The 18,175-nt window shown below is 39.3% G+C and overlaps 3 protein-coding genes across 3 annotated transcripts; 2 read left to right on the forward strand and 1 right to left on the reverse strand.

The window, feature by feature from the left end:
- Window positions 1-436: 436 nt before the first annotated feature.
- On the reverse strand, window positions 437-5,067 carry lipia (lipase, member Ia). Its single transcript, XM_058627169.1, has 11 exons — window positions 4,958-5,067; window positions 4,405-4,490; window positions 3,182-3,552; window positions 2,995-3,103; window positions 2,433-2,534; window positions 2,253-2,342; window positions 2,010-2,177; window positions 1,802-1,891; window positions 1,099-1,207; window positions 839-1,012; window positions 437-757 (listed from the first exon to the last, which is right to left on the reverse strand). The coding sequence occupies exons 2-11, from the start codon at window positions 4,460-4,462 to the stop codon at window positions 673-675; spliced, it is 1,356 nt and encodes a 451-aa protein (XP_058483152.1). The 5' UTR covers window positions 4,463-4,490; window positions 4,958-5,067; the 3' UTR covers window positions 437-672.
- A 1,249-nt stretch (window positions 5,068-6,316) lies between these two features.
- Window positions 6,317-9,457, forward strand: pcyt1bb (phosphate cytidylyltransferase 1B, choline b). The gene is made up of 8 exons (XM_058627170.1): window positions 6,317-6,420; window positions 7,124-7,223; window positions 7,373-7,489; window positions 7,557-7,708; window positions 8,071-8,149; window positions 8,239-8,381; window positions 8,465-8,653; window positions 9,049-9,457. The coding sequence occupies exons 1-8, from the start codon at window positions 6,340-6,342 to the stop codon at window positions 9,286-9,288; spliced, it is 1,101 nt and encodes a 366-aa protein (XP_058483153.1). The 5' UTR covers window positions 6,317-6,339; the 3' UTR covers window positions 9,289-9,457.
- Window positions 9,458-10,042: 585 nt separating this feature from the next.
- zdhhc20a (zinc finger DHHC-type palmitoyltransferase 20a) lies at window positions 10,043-17,841 on the forward strand. The gene is made up of 13 exons (XM_058627172.1): window positions 10,043-10,209; window positions 12,300-12,326; window positions 12,418-12,512; window positions 12,629-12,749; window positions 13,386-13,455; window positions 13,657-13,689; window positions 13,784-13,904; window positions 14,300-14,432; window positions 14,516-14,642; window positions 14,802-14,888; window positions 14,977-15,056; window positions 15,849-15,895; window positions 15,976-17,841. Exons 1-12 carry the CDS (start codon window positions 10,092-10,094, stop codon window positions 15,890-15,892), a joined length of 1,056 nt encoding a protein of 351 aa, XP_058483155.1. The 5' UTR covers window positions 10,043-10,091; the 3' UTR covers window positions 15,893-15,895; window positions 15,976-17,841.
- Window positions 17,842-18,175: the final 334 nt, after the last annotated feature.

Genomic DNA, 18,175 nt, shown 5'->3' on the forward strand with positions numbered 1-18,175 from the left:
CCATTTCTACTATGAACTATGAAGCTGTTAACAACACAGTTGAAAAACAGCCATACATGACTCAGCTAAACTGCTTTGACTGATTTTTATTTACGTTTATACGGTCTGATTTTGACACGTTGGACCAATACCAATACTGACCGATACCTGATGCCGATTCCCATCCTTAGTTTTCAGTCTTTTGCTGTATTTCATGAAAAGTTACAATATGAAGCTTCATCATTTAAGTACATACAGTATATTAGTTTTTCCAATATGTTCAAACAAATGTATTATGCAACACATGTTGCGTATTTGATATAGTATATCGTTAAACGTACAGTGAGAAACACCATAAAGAAAGTCAGTGCACAGACATGAGGCCTCTTTTATAATTAAACACATGATTCCAAATGAGTTTCACTATAAATAAAAGTATAAAACACTGACCAGGCTGTTCATTTATCAGCTTTTAATGTGTGGGAAGCATTTGAATTGATAAATGATGCTGCAGGTGGATATTGTGGACCTGAGGTTTCTTTAAATGTATTAAAAATAATGTGTGATATTTATTTACACAAATAAATACGTGAAATATTTAAAAAATATGTCATATTTTTACAGTATATATGTATATATTTTCTACATTGCATGCAGTCTTATCATCTTTAGATGTTTGGGTCTGATTTTGCCTCAGAAGTTGGATTCTTCACAGGGAATCGGTCTGAAGGTGACCTCACTGTTCTCCTCCAGGATGACGTCATATCGACACAGAGCTCTGCGAAGAACAAAGCCACTGTCACTGAAGTACACTATTCCTGAAAATGATTCAAATTATGGGTGAGAATATGCTGCTTACGTCGCCTGGAGTTCCAGATGTGTGAGACGGATTCGGAGAATTCGCAGTTTATATTTGGGCTGGAATGGTTTCCCAGTGGAGAATTTCACCGACACCTTTTCAACCTTTGCCACGTCTTTGTCAAACTGGGCAAACAACCTTGTCTCTTTGTTTTTCTTGAACTCTGATGATTTGCTGATATAAAAACGCACAGTTCTGAGAGGAAGCGGTAACACACAAACAAAGAGGAATCTAAATGTATTTTTAAAAAAAATACTTACTGATCAATGTTTGCCACTGCTTCTGTACCATTGTAATGAAGTTTAATGGTTATGTATCCCTGACGGGGCTCCATGTTCCATATCATCACATCCACTTGGTAGCCTGTAACTTTAAGAAAACATTGATTTTCAAATATGTTAAATATGATTTTTCCAAAAAACATTTTCACTGAAATGTGAAATTAAAGAAAGAATAGCTTCAGAAAGGCTACTGTTCCAAAGTTATCTACACAACAGTGGAAGAACTCACAGTAGAACAATGATTTTCCATTGAAATAAAAAAATCAGTATATAAAGGCACTTTCCATCTGTTCAGGCCCTGCGTCCACATTTAATTAGTTTATTTCTTTTATGTGTCAAAGGAGGAGCAGGAAAGACAAAGCAATCATATGAGTATTTATTCCAAACATTTTGCTGCCATCATGACTGACATCCGTCTATAATCCCAGAATATAGAAGGCACATTGTTCAAATTGCAGTTCAGATTCTAATATGCAAGGTTCTAAAATGAAAGGATGGATGACTGTGATGATATCAGCAGTAACAAATATAAAAAAAATAGTAGAATAATTGCTCATTTGAGTCAGGATGTCAATCAGATTGGTTTAAATAACATATATGGTTTACTTTTTTCTATATTCATTTATTATGTTGGCTAAGATACATGCTGTTGTTTCTCAAACATGAACGCTCTCTTACTTACTGCAGTATGGAGACTCTGCATTTGTCGTGAAGAAGGTCTTCGTTTGGCCGAGCTTCAGCAGGATGCGTTTCCACTGTGTGACGTCATATCCTGCATTAGAGTGCACAAGATTACTGTCAAGTAAACTTTAGACTGGAAAATATTCAATCATAATAATAATAATGATGATATTTTATTTCATGTTCCCATTAATAGTAGGACTACAAACCAAAGACAGGACACCCAGCAGCACCAAACTGGTCACAGCTCAAACATTTCCCATCCAGAAAGTCAGTGTTGGAGCCGCAGGGGAAGGCCCTGCTGGCACACGTGTGATTCAAAGAGCCCAGGTAGAGCCGCACGGACCTCTGGTGGTCACATTTAAAATAAGACGTACCTATAAGGAGAGAAGTCAACAATTCTTTATTTCTTTATTTCTCACATGTATATGATGATATTTGATGGACCTTACCAGAAAATATGGTCTTTGGGCAGCCAGGTTGGTCTGCTCCACCATTTGCATAGAAATCAATGTGACCCAGCGGCTCCCTGTAGCCCAGAGCTGTAAATACACAATTGCCACATGACAATGAGGACAAAGTTGCTTGAACACAGTTAAAACAAATATTTGCAGCAGAAACCTGTCACTAACCGTCCATATCTGTGTGCAGGACATCCACAAACTCAGCATCAGTTGGGTCCAGGCGATCCTCAGGACCAGTTCCGGTGAACTGAGGCCCGGCAGGATCCAGAGCTGCAAACATGACAACTCTTCAGCTTCAAATGTATCGCTGAGCACATTACAGTTTTTGAATACACTGTGTTAAATCACATTAAGGTCATTCCAAAGGTCAACTGTGTAAGAGAGGCCACACGGTTGGTGTAGACCCAGGTTTCACAACCCTGTCAGAACAATGTGTGTGCGTGGGTTTTCTTGGTTGACATAGACAGTGACGTCATTTTGTATGGCGGTTCCTGCCCCCATGTTTGGAAATATGAACTGTAACACACCTGCGACGCCATAACTCGACCATGAACACATCACATCGTACGATACTGTGCAACATCTGAGTCGCCTGAGAGACGGTTTGTGTCGTCACTAACTGTAATAAAGTTTATGTCATGATAGAATGACATGCCCTTGATAAGCATTTCAGCTGAACTGTAACATTTCTGTGGGGAATGTGGTAATGATTCTATTCTTCAGATCTCACCGGAAATTCTCCCAATTGAACCATTGAAGTTCGCTCCAACAAAGCCTGATATGTGAGCTCCCAGGCTGACTCCAATCATGTGGATGGAGCTCGGAGAGCCGCCATGTTCCTGAAAAGATCAGCCGTGTTACTTTAGAGCAGCCCACGATGTGTCACTGAGAGTCCGAGTGGGGGACAGAACCCATACCTGCATCTTTTCGATAAAAGCAGTGATGTTGGCTCCAGCCTTCTTTGTGTTTTCCACGACCTTTAAATAGTTCACATTGGTAGCGCCGTGGTTCCAGTCCACGACTATGACATTAATGTCCTTCCTGGCCAGCAGCAGATCCGTGAGGTCATGCACCCACACCGGGGGAGAGCCCGTGGGCCGGTACCCATGTATGATGAAGGTGGTGGGGCGGGACAAATTGAAGTGTGGACATGCGGAGAGGTTGCTGTGGGACAGGAGTGTCCCACAGGTGCTGTTCTCCCTGGTGTACAGCAACAACCTAACTTTGATGCTGGTGCCAAGGAAGGCATGACCAAGGTTAAGGTCGGTGAATTCCGCGCATTGCTGAGCTGGGAAAAGAAGCAGAAAGAAAAAGAAAGTAAGACACTTAATTTGTTATACATGTAATATTATCTCTTTATTATCACACTATTTTAATCATCAAGATCACTATCAGTAAAAATAAGATGCTATTACTATAATTGTACCGCTCTACCACAAAATGATTACTTATACAGTTTCTGTACTGTAAAGTGTTATCCCAGAGTCATTTATGCATTATTTGTTTGTTTGTTTGTTGTATTGCTTGGGCACAAATAAACAAAATTCACATTTGATGACATAATACACAGTTTCTGCTATAATCAGGGACATAAAGCGTTCCCCGCCGAAACCGCTTTTAAACACAAATGTGCCTCCTATGAACAGGTTGAACTGGGAAAGCAGACAATTGGGCAATACAGAGATCTACAGTATGAGTGGATCCATCTGTCATGACATGTCATAGCAATGAAGCATACGTTTGTGCGTAAGAACAAAACACACACACACAACAGCTGGACTAAATATAATCAGCTGAGAGTCACAGATCCATATGGAGGTGTTGTTTTTTCGAAACCACAGCAAACGCCACTTCCTCATATACAGCTCGACTGTTTCCCAGGAGTTACTGTTATACACTTACTGGCAAAGTGTGTGTGTTTGTGAGAGAGTAAGTTGTGTTTGATACCGCTTTAGGACCTTTGTCCTGTCATGAACACGGACCATGTCAGGACCAGGAGTCCAAAACCTGGTCCGAATGAGGCAGAACCTCAGTCTATTGTACTCTCCTCAGTACAATAGCTTTGCAAACCCTTGCGTGTGTTTATGACTGTTTGCACAGGTACATTTAAATTTTATGGTGTTATATTTTGGCTCCTTACCTTTGTTAACTTGAGCAGCAATGAGCAGGAACAGCGTCAGATATGGCCACGGGAACATATCTTTACACCAGCAGTTGGTCAATTATCTACAGACAGAGTGACCAGATTAAGACCAGTATATTAAAACATACCAGTGAGACATTATTTATAATAAACAGGATAATGAACACAGCAACACATTATTTCCCCAGCAGTTTCTTCTCTGAATGCCTGGACCTCAGTAAAGTAAAGTGGTTAAGCTAATGATCAACTTACCTTTCAGTATCCTAAAATAAAAGTCCTGAATAAGCTGAGAAACACAATTCTCACTCCACTCAAACGCTGGCTCCACCCACAGTGATTAATCTCAACCAATGACACAGTGATGATGAGTGAAACTGAAATCTGCAGAAATCACTTCACGCTGCTCAGACGCCCAAGAGTGTGCAGCAAGACATTTGACAGACGTCAGTCTGACAAACATGAGACACACTTGGCTACAGTGAGTGTCTCTTGTTTACTGCGTCGACACAAAGTGTCAGTCTGCACACACACAGTGACAACAGGGACTTACCTTTGCTGTAGGAGAAGACTTCCCTGCACCTCTGTTAGATCTCCTCCATATGACGGGTTATCCTCTGTGTGTCACTCCACACATTTGAGCAGTGTTGAGGGATCAGGAAGTGAGGGGAAGAGCAGCAGAGCATTGCTGCCACACTGCAAGCTCTCACAAGGAAAACCACACCCCTTGCTCCAGGTCATTGTGTTCACAGGTGTAAATGAATTCCTATGAAGTCTCCGGTTCCTTCAGTCCTCAAACCAGTTTGGTGGCTACTCCTTCCCACTGAACTTGACTTGAACACCCTTGTTTTCTGTTCATTGACTTGATTCTTAATCATGTGGAAGAAATCAGAATGAAAGTGAAACAGGGGTAAGGGGGTTTCTGAATACTTTTCCAGAGGTGGGTCTGTCTTGTTTCTCCTCACGATTCAGTTAGTGATTAGATTGTTGTAAAATAGATAAGTAAAGATACGAAATGAACATTTCAAATGTAAGAAATATGTTAGATTTAAAAAAAATGAACACAATGCTGCTTGGACACGCCCACCCCTGCCCTGCTAATGTATACACACAGTCAATTCTGATAGTATTACTTGGTATTAGTATTAGTATTAGTAGGTAACACTAATAATTCTCCATTGTTTGTATATGAAACCATCTATTAGTGGTGGGTACATTGCACTTAAAATGAACAAAGTCAATTATAAACCCTCAGTGAACATAATTTCACTGATTCAATCCACAGTTCAGGGCGTTTAAAGGTAAACGGACAGATCTGCGAGCTTGACTCAAACTTCCTGACGTACTCTTCATAAGTGAAAGTATTTTTTTTTCATATGCAGTGAATGTAGTTAAGACTGAGTATATTATTCTATTTTTTTCTGAGACTGTATGTGTGTGAATGAATGATTCAAACTGCGGTCGGTGCAAGAGTGTCAACAATCCAATACGATAAAGCGAAATGTGCTGTTACAAGAAGGCAGGCCAGCGTGTTATTGATTTTAAGATAAACCCAAACTAATGCTATTCACAACACAAATGACATAACATGCAGCATGGCACTGTGGGTGGCTTGTAGTAGTTGTGTGACATGTTGGAACATCTTGTCCTTCTGTGTTTGGGTCCAAAGGCTGCAAATGTAAAAGCTGTGGACATTAAACTCTGTAGTTGATGTAATTTAGCCGCCTCACTACATCTGCTCTCGAAACATTACACTTCTGATTGGACTTTCAGTGTCAGACGAGCATGAACTTTGCTCACTACAATCTCTCGTCATCAGGGTAAGGCAGGCTGATTGGATGTATACTTAAAAACGCAGACGGGCTAAGGAACTGCTCCTGTGCTCTACTGACCGACGTGGAGGAGTTGCAGTGACGAGGCAGCAGAAGGTCAAGGATGGCTCGAAGGAGACGAGGCCGAGGAAGCAACATCCAGCAGCCGCAGGGCCCACAGAGCCAAAGACGAGGCCCGGGCAGGGTGAGTCCTGCCACTCTGTCAATATGAAAACCCCTCGTGGGACAATCACGTGGGACTTTAGGGTCTTAAGGGTAAAGAAGGGTTCTGGTTGTCTTGTTTTTAGACATTACTTACAGACACTGGAATATGTGGGAAAGGAAGTCAGATTTATCTTCTATTTTCATACGACGGGCTTTGAACGTCACAAAGGAAAACATTTGACCTGGGAGTGGAGAGATTACTGATTAGCTGGGTGGAACGATGCAATAATGACTCACTTCATGAACTATAGTGCACGTAAATAAACGTACACATGGTCCCATTCCCAGCTGATATTAAATAAATGTTTTATTTGCCGTAAATGAATTTGGTTTACAGACATTATTAAATTACATAATAATATTAGCATTTCCAGGACGCTTTAAAATGATTAAATAAGTGTTAGTAAAATAATATAGTTCATGTCTAAGAATCACTTAGCAGGAAGGTCAAAGTATATCTTACGACACTGCAGATAAAGCAGTGTATATGTGTCTCATTACAAAGTCCGTGACATATCAGGATGCTCATTATGTCTGAATGCTGAGATCTGATCTGAACCTTATCTTACGTTGACAATGACATTTTTACAATGTTAATTTTAATGATTAATTAAATGAAAAAGGTTAAAAAAAGTAGTGATTTTTCTCTTTTTTTTTTTTTCTCTCAAACTCTTTGTGCTCAGGCTCTGCGGGAGCCGGCTGCTTTTGCCAAGTCTACAGGCTGTGAAACAGAAATCCCGCACGAAAAGTTGACCATTGCCCAAGCACAGAGGGGCACGCCAGGTCTCACTTCTCATACCGCTTTGTTTCCATCAAGTTAAACTCAACAGAATATACTGGCAGCCAGAAAAACTGATCAGATATCAACTTTTGCATCAATTAAGCTTTGTAAGCTCATACTAATATTTAAAACGCGCTTTCATCCCATGTAGCTAATCGTCCAGTGCGGGTCTACGCTGATGGAATCTTTGATCTTTTCCATTCGGGGCATGCCCGAGCCCTGATGCAGGCCAAAAACCTGTTTCCCAACACGCATCTGATCGTAGGAGGTAAAGCGTGAATATCACAGTGTCTCTCAAAACACGACACTTTAACACTGAGTTCCTGTTTTTCTAGTCTGCAGCGATGAACTCACCCACCAGTTTAAAGGCTACACGGTGATGACAGAGGACGAGCGCTACGACGCCCTGAGGCACTGTCGCTACATTGACGAGGTGGTGCGGGACGCTCCCTGGACCCTCACCACGGAGTTCCTCAAGAAACATAAGGTCAAAGGTCACTCCACTCTTGCTGCACAAGTTAAATATATATGAGATTTTCTTTTTCTATTCCACATAAATGCTCAAAAGAATGAATGGGCACAAATTTACATAGAAACACTTCAAATTCTTGAGGAAAGTAGTGTGGAAGACAACTCTAAAGAGCTGTATATGTATTTGATGAAGTCGTGACAATCACACAGAGCCTACAGAATACAAGTGTGACATCTAGTGGCAGTGTCGTATACACTGTATATTTAACTTTTAAAGCTTGAGAGCAGATCTGTTCAACGAGCAGATACGGCCCTTTTTAAACTGCAAACTCTCTTAAACGAAGCTGAACACTGAACACTGTCTTGTTGCACTCACAGATTGACTTTGTGGCCCATGATGATATCCCTTACACCTCGGCTGGATCAGACGATGTTTACAAGCACATAAAGGAAGCAGGTGAAGATCCATGTTACTGCCTATGATGAATTCCAGTTATGTAACTTCTTGCGCCACTTGAGTGGATCACGTGTTTGTATTTACGTCAGGAATGTTCGTGGCCACTCAGAGGACAGAGGGCATCTCCACATCCGACCTGATCACCCGCATCGTCCGAGACTATGACATCTATGTCCGGCGCAATCTGCAAAGAGGCTACACGGCCCAAGAGCTCAACGTTGGATTCATTAAAGTAGGCGCGCTCAGATTTAACAAACTATTTAGAAACAATCACAAATGCACCGAGGGTCACACGCTTTGTCCTGTTTGTGACAGGAGAAAAAGTACCGGCTCCAGAACCAGGTGGACAAGATGAAGGAGACGGTCCGCACAGTGGAGGAGAAGTCCAAACACTTTGTCTACAGAATGGAAGAGAAGAGCCAAGACCTGATCACTAAGTGGGAAGAGAAGTCGAGAGAATTCATTGGCAACTTCCTGGAGCTCTTTGGACCTGACGGAGCCTGGGTGAGTTTCTATTTACAAACTAACGGGAAAAACAGGTTTGTGTCACTCAGGTAAATCAAACAAAGGATTTCAGGCACTGAAATCATGGAATAATAACATATTTGAACTAACTAATGGAGGCAGCAGTGGATTATTATACTTCTGTGCGCTGTGATGTAGAATCAGTGATCTTAGGGAGTGGTTTACAAACTGCAGTTTCCAGCCAGAATAGTCTTTGTAAAGGTGAGATAAAGCCTTCTTACAGTACATTTAAGCTCGTATAGATTTTCTTGGGTAAACCACGTTTAAGTTGCTGTTATAGTAAGTATAAAAAGACAAACTATTGTAAGACAAACTGCACAAATCTGCACGATACCCACCCAATAACCCTCGCATGTGTCCATGTCTTTGTTTAGCATGCGATTCAGGAGCGAAGTGGCCGCATGCTCCAGGCCCTGTCGCCCTACTCTTCACCCCGCGGCTCGCCCAGCACCAGCCCCACCAGACACCCACATTCTCCAGACCTCTCGCCAACCTCTGCCTCCCCCTCCAACGCCTCCCTCCCCCCTCCTACCCCCCCACGCACACGAAGAAAGGGGAAACGGAAGTCGACCTCCACATACAGTAGACATGGGCAAGGAGCTCACCTTTGTTAGTCTTCTCATGAGATTATCCGGTCATTGATTTGGAACATAATACATCTGAGCAGATTATTCATAAAGTTAATTTATTACTGCCATATTCAAGTGCAATACATTACAATGTACATTATGTTTCTTTACAGCAAAAATGGGAAAAGAGGATTAAAAAGAAAATCAAAACATTCTTGGTTGTGATTTGTTTTCTGTCCACAAGTTTAGTAGCCAAATATTATAAAGCCAAATATTTAGTTTACATATGTTTATGTATAAAAAACAGAAAACAGAAGTAAGTGGGGAAGTTGATGTTTTTCTGACTAAAGAGTATGCAATGTTTCCTTTGCGTAAACTATATTATGATTAAGAAATAAATGTGAATGTATTCTGCTCGAAAGGGTTTGAGGGCCTTATACATTTCTGCAAAACTCAAGCCCAGATTTGTAAATCAACAGCAATGAACACTGACATTAAACTATTCAGTCATCATACATATGAATTACATTCTGGCCATAACTGGGAAGCTATATGTTGAAACATCACATGTTATTAAACTTTTTTAAATGTTTTTATCCTCTCAGAACAATTTTTTTCAATCAATTTGAGAAATGGGCGAATATTTACAGCTGCAATATCTCAAAGCGCCACTAGTGGGCCACGGCTCACAACTGTTCTATTTGATTACGTTTTGGTGTTGCCCGGACTAAGATGGCGTCGTTTGCCTACTTGTACCGCTGCGATGGGCCGGAGCTGTCAGTGCTGCGTTTTATGCCGTTCATGGATGTGACGTCGCCGGCAGAGAATATTCCGCAGCCAGATTAAAGATGGCTCCGTCTCACGCGCTGAGGTGTTGTAAACGGGCAGTGAACTGGATACCTGTGCTCTTTATTCACCTGGTCGTCGGCTGGTCTTATTACGCATATGTCGTGGAGCTGTGTGTGTGTAAGTGCGCTCTTTTTTCTACGTTCTAAGTGTGTCGTAGTGAGGCAGATATTACAGACACTGCATGAGCTGCTGTTTACTGCTTTCAGGGGGTTGCCAAGTTTGATAATCTGGTGGGACTTTAGATTTATAATTGTCCCCGGGCTGCACACTTGTGTTTAAACATTTCAATTGTCAATGTTTGACTTTTAAAATGAATGTTTTGTCTTCATGACAGCAGCATGTATGTTTTATCAACTTTCTTCTGGGAGAGTCTGGGAAGGTTTTACAGGCATCAACAAATTATTAATAACTTAATAAAATACTAACCCATCTGCAACTGGAAATATGGGTATACATTTTACAGATTTATTTGAAAAATGAGCAGGTATTTCCCGATTGTAAAGCTCTTTTTGAATTAACATCTGTGAATAATCTATATTTTTGTGATTAACTGACCATTCTTTTGGTTAATAAATGCCAGAGAACACAGAAAATGACAACATCCTCAATTGTGTTGCATGGATTGTCACATTAAAGAAGCTACAATCAGAAAACTAAAATAGATAAACTATTCAACTAGTGTTTTTTTTTTTTTTTACGCCTAATCCTTTGTTCCTGTTTTTGTGTCAAATAATGTCAACTGCAAAGCTGAGTAAGAAATCATTTTAATTTACAGAATAGAAGCTGTCTTGAAATATGTCTGTAATATGCAGCTGTTAATGCATAATAATATAATAATTCACATTGCTCTTTCAAGTACACATGTGTCATTAACCAAATGTCAATGGCTGTAATATGTGTTAAAATATGGTTTTACTATGGTCCCTTTTATAGTTTCAAGGGACACAGTTGTACAACTGTGTTATTATAATTAATAATTGAACTGTATAATTCATCATACAGCATTTGTATGAGAAATCATCAGCTTATTTTAACTGTTAAAGAAAATCCATAAACACTGACACTTTATCGATTCATTTTTCAGTCAATGAAGTTTACAATTGTGTCTACTCATTCAATTTGTACATGCATGTATTCGTTTTAGAGTCATATGACTCATAGCGAGCCTAAACAACTAATGTAAAGGAAGTATTGTACGCGCTATTCAAAGGATGCATTCTCTGCGTGTAATTCAGCAGTTAGACGCTGCTCATTCATGCACTCACAGTTGGTTTTCATTACATCCAATGTCAGGCTGAAACCCATGATACATACTGTACCAGCATCGGTTGTGTGGTGAAGACAGGGACATCCCTGCTGCTTTAACAAAGCGCTCTGTCACGGGTGGGTCACTGCTGTCTGTGCCAGGCTGCTGCCACATGGAATGAGAAAGGGTGTGTGTTCTTGTATGAGTATCTTTGTGAGGACCAACAAACTTGTAAACCATTGTGAGGACAGTGAAAAGTGAAAAGAGGTAACATTGTGGCTGGTCCTCATGTTCTGTCACCCATTTAAAGGGCTTTTTTAAGGGTTAAGAATTGTTTTAGGGTTAGAATTGGGTGGTTAAGGTAAGGGTTAGGGGCTAGGGAATGCATTAAGTGTCCTCACTACAAATGCTGCACACACGTGTGTGTTGTTTGTTCTTGTATAGGTATCTTTGTGAGAACCGAAAACATTGTAAACCCTAGTGAGGACAAATTGGCTGGTCCTTAAGTTCTTTAAATAGCTTTTTGAGGGTTAAGACTTGGTTTAAGGGTTCAGGTTAGAATTGGATTTTGGTTAAATGAGGACACTTTGGGAAGATTAGGGCAGTTTGGCTGGTCCTCATGTTCTTTCACCCCTTAGGAACTGTCTTCACCCTCCCAAAGTGTCCTCACTCCCTATAGTTGGCTGTTTCTCATGTTCCGCCATGTTTTAGGGTAAGGGCTAGAATTAGGTTTAGGTTAGGGTAAGGGGGTCAGGAATGCATTATGTTTTTGCATAGGTATTTTTTACCTCTTAAAGACCTAGCATAAACACTGACCTTGTCAGGACCAGTAGTCCTCATGGAGACCAAAACTTGGTCCTAATGGGGTTAGGGTTCGGTATTAACCATACGTGTGCTCATGCATTGTTAGGACATGAATTACTGCTCTCTTACATGTTTGCTGTTTCTCTGCCTCTCGTAGATACAATCCCAAATAATGAAGAACGAAGTAAGTGACTCATGTCAATTATTTACAGTAGAAATGATTCCAGAGATGCTTCACAATAAAACGAAATTTTTTTGTTTTTGTCTTTCAACAGTCAGCTACTTGGTCATCTTTCACATCTCCATCACCATGTTCATATGGTCTTACTGGAAAGCGATCTGGTCCACACCAGCCAGCCCTGCAAAAGCAGTAAGCCAAGAAAAAACACAATGCAGACTCACTTTAAACATTTTGTCATCTCAGACCATCTAATTCAAGTGTTGTGTTTCCACTGACTGATGGCCCGTCTTTGCTCTTCCTGTCAGTTTTGTTTGCCTCGAGCAGAGAAGGAACTGTACGAGAGAGAGGAGCGAGCGGAGAGGCAGCAAGAGATTCTGAAGAAGGTGGCGAGGAACTTACCTGTGTATACACGCACAGTCGGGGGAGGTGAGGCACACTGAATGTCCAAGTTTGGCTTCTGTGTCGGATGGAATCTGTGCTGCGATCATACAGGAAGTACTGAACTAATCACCTAAACTAAGCACCAAGAGTGAGATTCGTGTGGAACTGACCGACTTAAACAGCATCATTTGAAGTAATTTGGCAATGACTTAAATGTGATGGGCTTTTGTTTTTATTTAAAAGTTACACACTACAGCCTTAACAACGAAGATTATTTTCTGTTGTCACTATTTCCTCTAGTAAAGGAGGAAGGACACTTTTAGTCACTCAGCAGCTGATAATATGGAAATATCGTCTTCCTCTTTATCATCGTATTGTGACCCTGTGTTTTTGGAAAAAAAGACACATTGCATTGTAACCTGAGACGTTGTGCCATGATGCATACACAGACAGGGTTGTCTTTCCTGTGTTTACGGAACTGTGAATATCAGGAGGATTAATTGGGCTCAGGTGTGTTGTCTTCTCTCTACGGGAAACACCTGGCTCCTCATTAAGAGCCATGCTCTCACCTCACTTGGTTTCACAGGAACATTTTCACAATACAAGTTGACTGTGACTGTGGTGGAAAAGCAACAGTTGTAGTTATTTAATAAATCTGCCTTTGTTCTTTTCTCCTTACAGCCGTCCGATACTGTGACAGTTGCCAGGTGATAAAACCTGACCGCTGCCATCACTGCTCAACCTGTGAAATGTGAGTTTTATTTCTTAATGTACACAACGCTGTTTCCGCCCCATGAATTAAAACAAATGTTCCTCTGGTGCAAATATTGGGTTGAAACGACATTTTTAAACATGTTGAACTTGTTCTTTATCTTGTGCTGAATGTTTGACATGTATAAATCTGCTATATTTTAGTCATTATATGCATGTTTTCTTATTCTCATCTCTGCAGGTGCGTGCTAAAAATGGACCATCACTGCCCGTGGTAGGATGTTCTCATTGATCTATGAATTTGTTAGTTCTTCATGAAATTAAAATGTGCATGCTGATCTCATGTTTCTGTTCCTGTTTTCTTTCAGGGTGAATAACTGTGTTGGATTCTCGAATTATAAGTTCTTTATCCTGTTCTTGGCCTACGCGTCACTCTACTGTGTCGTAATTTGTGCCACAGTCGTTCAGTATTTCATCAAATTCTGGACAGTAAGCACAAACACTTCCTCATTTTTCTTGTCATGTCATGCTACTGTTGACGTTTGGTGGTTGAAAAATCTAAATACAGGAATCAAATAATGTAAGATATAATTAATTATTGAATATTAATTACCACTATTCAGGGCTGTTTAAATTCAGTCATACTGCTGATTACATTGATATTAGTGTGTCACTGTAGTCTTATTATTATTATTATTATTCGTCCTGTGATAGCTCATTAGTTACAGACCTACAGTGAAGTATATAGTGAAAGAGCAAAAAGTGTTGTTAGTAAAATAAATGAGCTCAATAATGTACAGTTATGACCTGATATGAGGACAATAAATATTGTTTTTGACATAGAAAGAGACAAGATCAACACTTTTTTCTCTCTTTTTTCGTAGAAACAGCTCCCTGACACGCACGCCAAATTCCACATCTTGTTTTTGTTTTTTGTGGCGGCTCTGTTCTTTATCAGCATCCTGTCACTACTCAGCTACCATCTATGGCTTGTGGGCAAGAACAGGACCACTATAGGTAAGAATAAGTAAATATGATTTAGCTGAATTTGCGCCTTGGAAGCCTCCACTGAACTAAAAGTGTTTCAATTTAATTTTCAGAGGCATTCAGAGCTCCTGCTTTCTCAAATGGTCCAGATAAAAATGGGTTTTCACTTGGCTTTAGTAGAAATGTGGCTGAGGTGTTTGGAGATGAAGGAAAGTACTGGATTTTTCCCATTTTCTCGAGGTGAGTCTTCACTGAAAGTGAAATAACTACAGTTATTATTGCGCTAATTAACAAGCAGCACTGCTCAGCAGACTTGTTGAAAACACTGTAATGTAGTAAAGAAAGAAGAAAGAGTTTTTGGTTTTTAATGCTTTTTTTTAATGCTTTTTATTTTATTAGTCAGGGAGATGGTCAATCCTTTGTTACCAGATTGGTGCATATAGATCCTGAACAAGCAAACAGTGTCCTCCAGCATAATGGAAAAAGGCAAGTGTTTTCCTTTTTTCCATTTCAAACTCAATCTACATCTCTTCCGTTGCTATTGTGTTAATCACTGATGTGGTTTGAAATACAGCCCTGTTAATGTGGGGGAGACGAGCCTGGCTGTGCCTAGTGATACACAACACACAGTGGACAACAGCAAAGAGAAAATGGGTATGTTGTTGATCATTTTTTTGTATATTTTGTCACTTTGCTACGTGTAATCATCAGTTATGGGTATCAATACTGACTTCTTCAAATTATTTGATTCAAATTGACAAGTTACTGATTTTTAATAACATTTGATAATGTTTTATTTGGAGATAATGTCAGTTTCCATACCGATTAAAGATATTGTTTAAATTAAGAATTGACCCCAAAGTTGTTACATTAAGGCACGTTTTATTTTATATGACAACACAGTGCAACTCTAAAGTCAGTGGTGATGATTCAAAGTCAAACCTTAGAAACCTGAGTTCATCATATACAGCCTGGAAGCACAACAGACAGTATGAAGTAGTTACCAAGTTGCCCAGCAGAGGGTGTTTTAAACGCAGCGTGCCCTGTTTGCTCATTAAAAGAAGACAGCAATAATGTTGTTTTGTTTTGTGGTGACATATAAAAAGTAAATAATTAAAACGGAGTAAATTTGGTTTGTGGACAAAATAAGACTTTGGAGCATATCATCATTTCCAGGTTTGATAAACACTGATTAACATTTTCTGATATTTTACGGACCAAGGAAGTATTTGATTAATCGAGAAAGTAATTGACAGATTAATCATTGTAAAAATAATCGTTAGTTGCAGCCCAACAAGTGTCACATGAACACTTCAGTCTCTTGAGATTTGTGCAGAGTATACAGGAAGTGGCATATATTACAATATTGATCAAGGATTTTATGAGTGAAAATCATTTAAATGTAGATTGAAATTTAAATCAGAAATCATCACTATTTTGTTTCAGATGAAGGTCAGAGAGACTCTGTGACGGTGGAGCGTGAACCATAGCAGGTATGTGGTCATGACAAGAATACTGTAGAGTTTCACAGATGTGCCATTGCCCTTTGTTTATTTGTACCTTGTTGTTGCAGATACTTCCACACGGAGTTCAGCAACTACGATGCCTTAAATTAGGAGCATCAGCACCTCCACAGGAGCTGTTCTGCACGCTCACAGGGTTTTTAAGTTGTTTTGTTTTAAGTTGTTGTTCACTCCACAGAAAAATAAGTAATAAGTTATTCTGCAACAAAAGAATGGGCTCAGACATACAACAGACAACACAAAAAATAATAATAGAACAAAACAAATATTTAACACAATGTACATTCAAACGCTGTTTCTTAGAAGGCGAATTAAGAAATTATGAGAACAGAGTGTTCCTTTTAAAACTCATAACACTTCTAATTTAATATAAACTTCTCTTGTATAATATGGCCGACCATTGGCAGAAGTTCTTTCCAAAGTTCTTTGTTCTGCTTTAATGGTGAAGAAATACTACAAGAAACAGACATTAGTGATCATTGACTTTTGGGGATGCTTTGTAAAAGGTAATGTATCATCGGCATACACAGCAATGTGTTTTTAATGCCTCTGCAACTCCTCTTTTGCAAAGTCAGCGAGAACACCGAGGACACGCCTGCTTGCTGGCCACCTGCTGGCCATCACCAGTGCAGCAGGGAAGATGAACTTTAGCCTGCTGATGCTCCGTGATCAAGAACCAGCCTACATATCTGACTAGTAACTGAGCCGTATTTCTGATCACATTTTAGTGTAAACAAAAGTTTATAGTGTGTTTGAGAATTTCCTTCGTGAATGTGAACCAAACCAGCTGAAAAATGAAATCTCCAGCAGGGGCAGACCAACAAAGTTAGGTTCTCTCTGAAATGGTTGATTATGTCTTAAGGGTTAGTCTGCAGATTTTTATTCATGGTTCTGTTGAAATTCAGGGTTAAATAAACCACTTGATGGTGAGGTCAAAAAAGACGTAACTAAAACAACTATTTTTAATAATTTCGTGGCCCCAGGTCATTCAGGAGTCTTCTTTGTTTTTGAGCCAAATGCATTTAAAATGTTTTATCCTTACACATGAAAAACTGTGATAATGTTTATTTTCCTAAGCCAATGAACAGTATGTTCACATTATCTGCATTTATGTAAATGGATTAATCACGTACGATCCCTTACTCAGTATTTATTACAACATAAATGACTAAACCTTCAGATAAGGTTATGTATGATGTGAAAGAAATGAAGCACAGTGCAATTACGACTTCTAAAGTTTAGTTTACACGAAGAAAGGTTTGGAATGTCTTTCTGTTTACACTTTTATATTACTTTTGCTTTTTATGTTTTATATGATGGATAGATATAATTTAAGTTTGAAATGTTAGGACCAAATCCAGTTTTCTTTGCGCAAGGTTGGACTATAATTGTCATTTGTTGTCAAGCTTTTATGAACTGTCTTTACATGTATGTTGATTTTATTTATATTTATTTACTGTGATCAGTCCTTTACTTTGCACTTGTCTGAAGTTTAAAGTCTTATTTGTTTTTCCAGTTAAATGACAAGATTTATTTGAAGGTTTGTCAAGACATTTACAGACAAAGTCCATCACTGAGCTTTAAACCAAGACAGATGACATGGATTTCATGTACAAATGTGGAATTGAATGCGTCTCCCTGTTCTTCTGTCACCTGTTTCATTTCATTATAATCTTTGTAGTGCTCTATCAGCAGCAGCAGCACAGTGTGAGGCTGAGTGATGAACTCCCGAGTTTTGAAGTGATAAACAAATGTGTAAATAATGACTGAGTGGTAGCCTGTATGTGAATTTACTCACAGTAGTTTAATAACTGATCGCACTGACTGACCTTGGTTTAATGAACCACCAGCATCATATTGATGGAATTATTCATGCAGGTTTTAATTGTTCTGTCACAATAAATGTCATTTATCTACTATAACTATTAAGTGTGATTCTTTATTTTTAAACACTGATTTGTCATTTTGAAATTCTTCTCTGAGACTTACTCAAATGAAGGGGCTCAGTGGTTAGAGTGACTGTCCAGTAATGAAAGGGTCACTGATTTGATCCTTGAACCCCTAATTGCTTTGATAATAGGAAGGTTCTTAGCAGTCAGAACAAATGAAAACATTATAAACAGTAAATATTGAAAATTTTTATGAAAAAACTATACTCAAATCATTATCAAGATACTAATTGATTAATAATTCAGCTGTTCTATGTGCATTATTTTAGCCTGAGTAATGCAAAACGTTTTTTTTTTTTAT

The sequence above is a fragment of the Solea solea genome, chromosome 4 (assembly GCF_958295425.1).
Source record: "Solea solea chromosome 4, fSolSol10.1, whole genome shotgun sequence".
NCBI lineage: Eukaryota > Metazoa > Chordata > Actinopteri > Pleuronectiformes > Soleidae > Solea > Solea solea.

What these genes read in the sequence shown, in the direction of transcription:
- lipia (XM_058627169.1), bottom strand. Translation starts at nt 4,462, where the DNA reads ATGTTCCCGTGGCCATATCTGACGCTGTTCCTGCTCATTGCTGCTCAA. An exon ending in CTTTTATCGAAAAGATGCAG is followed by an intron (nt 3,104 to 3,181) that starts GTATGGGTTCTG and finishes TGATCTTTTCAG; the next exon opens with GAACATGGCGGCTCTCCGAG. An exon ending in TGCAGAGTCTCCATACTGCA is followed by an intron (nt 1,208 to 1,801) that starts GTAAGTAAGAGA and finishes GTTTTCTTAAAG; the next exon opens with TTACAGGCTACCAAGTGGAT.
- pcyt1bb (XM_058627170.1), top strand. Translation starts at nt 6,340, where the DNA reads ATGGCTCGAAGGAGACGAGGCCGAGGAAGCAACATCCAGCAGCCGCAG. An exon ending in AGTTCCTCAAGAAACATAAG is followed by an intron (nt 7,709 to 8,070) that starts GTCAAAGGTCAC and finishes TTGCACTCACAG; the next exon opens with ATTGACTTTGTGGCCCATGA. An exon ending in TTGGACCTGACGGAGCCTGG is followed by an intron (nt 8,654 to 9,048) that starts GTGAGTTTCTAT and finishes GTCTTTGTTTAG; the next exon opens with CATGCGATTCAGGAGCGAAG.
- zdhhc20a (XM_058627172.1), top strand. Translation starts at nt 10,092, where the DNA reads ATGGCTCCGTCTCACGCGCTGAGGTGTTGTAAACGGGCAGTGAACTGG. An exon ending in ATTTCATCAAATTCTGGACA is followed by an intron (nt 13,905 to 14,299) that starts GTAAGCACAAAC and finishes CTTTTTTCGTAG; the next exon opens with AAACAGCTCCCTGACACGCA. An exon ending in CAACAGCAAAGAGAAAATGG is followed by an intron (nt 15,057 to 15,848) that starts GTATGTTGTTGA and finishes ATTTTGTTTCAG; the next exon opens with ATGAAGGTCAGAGAGACTCT.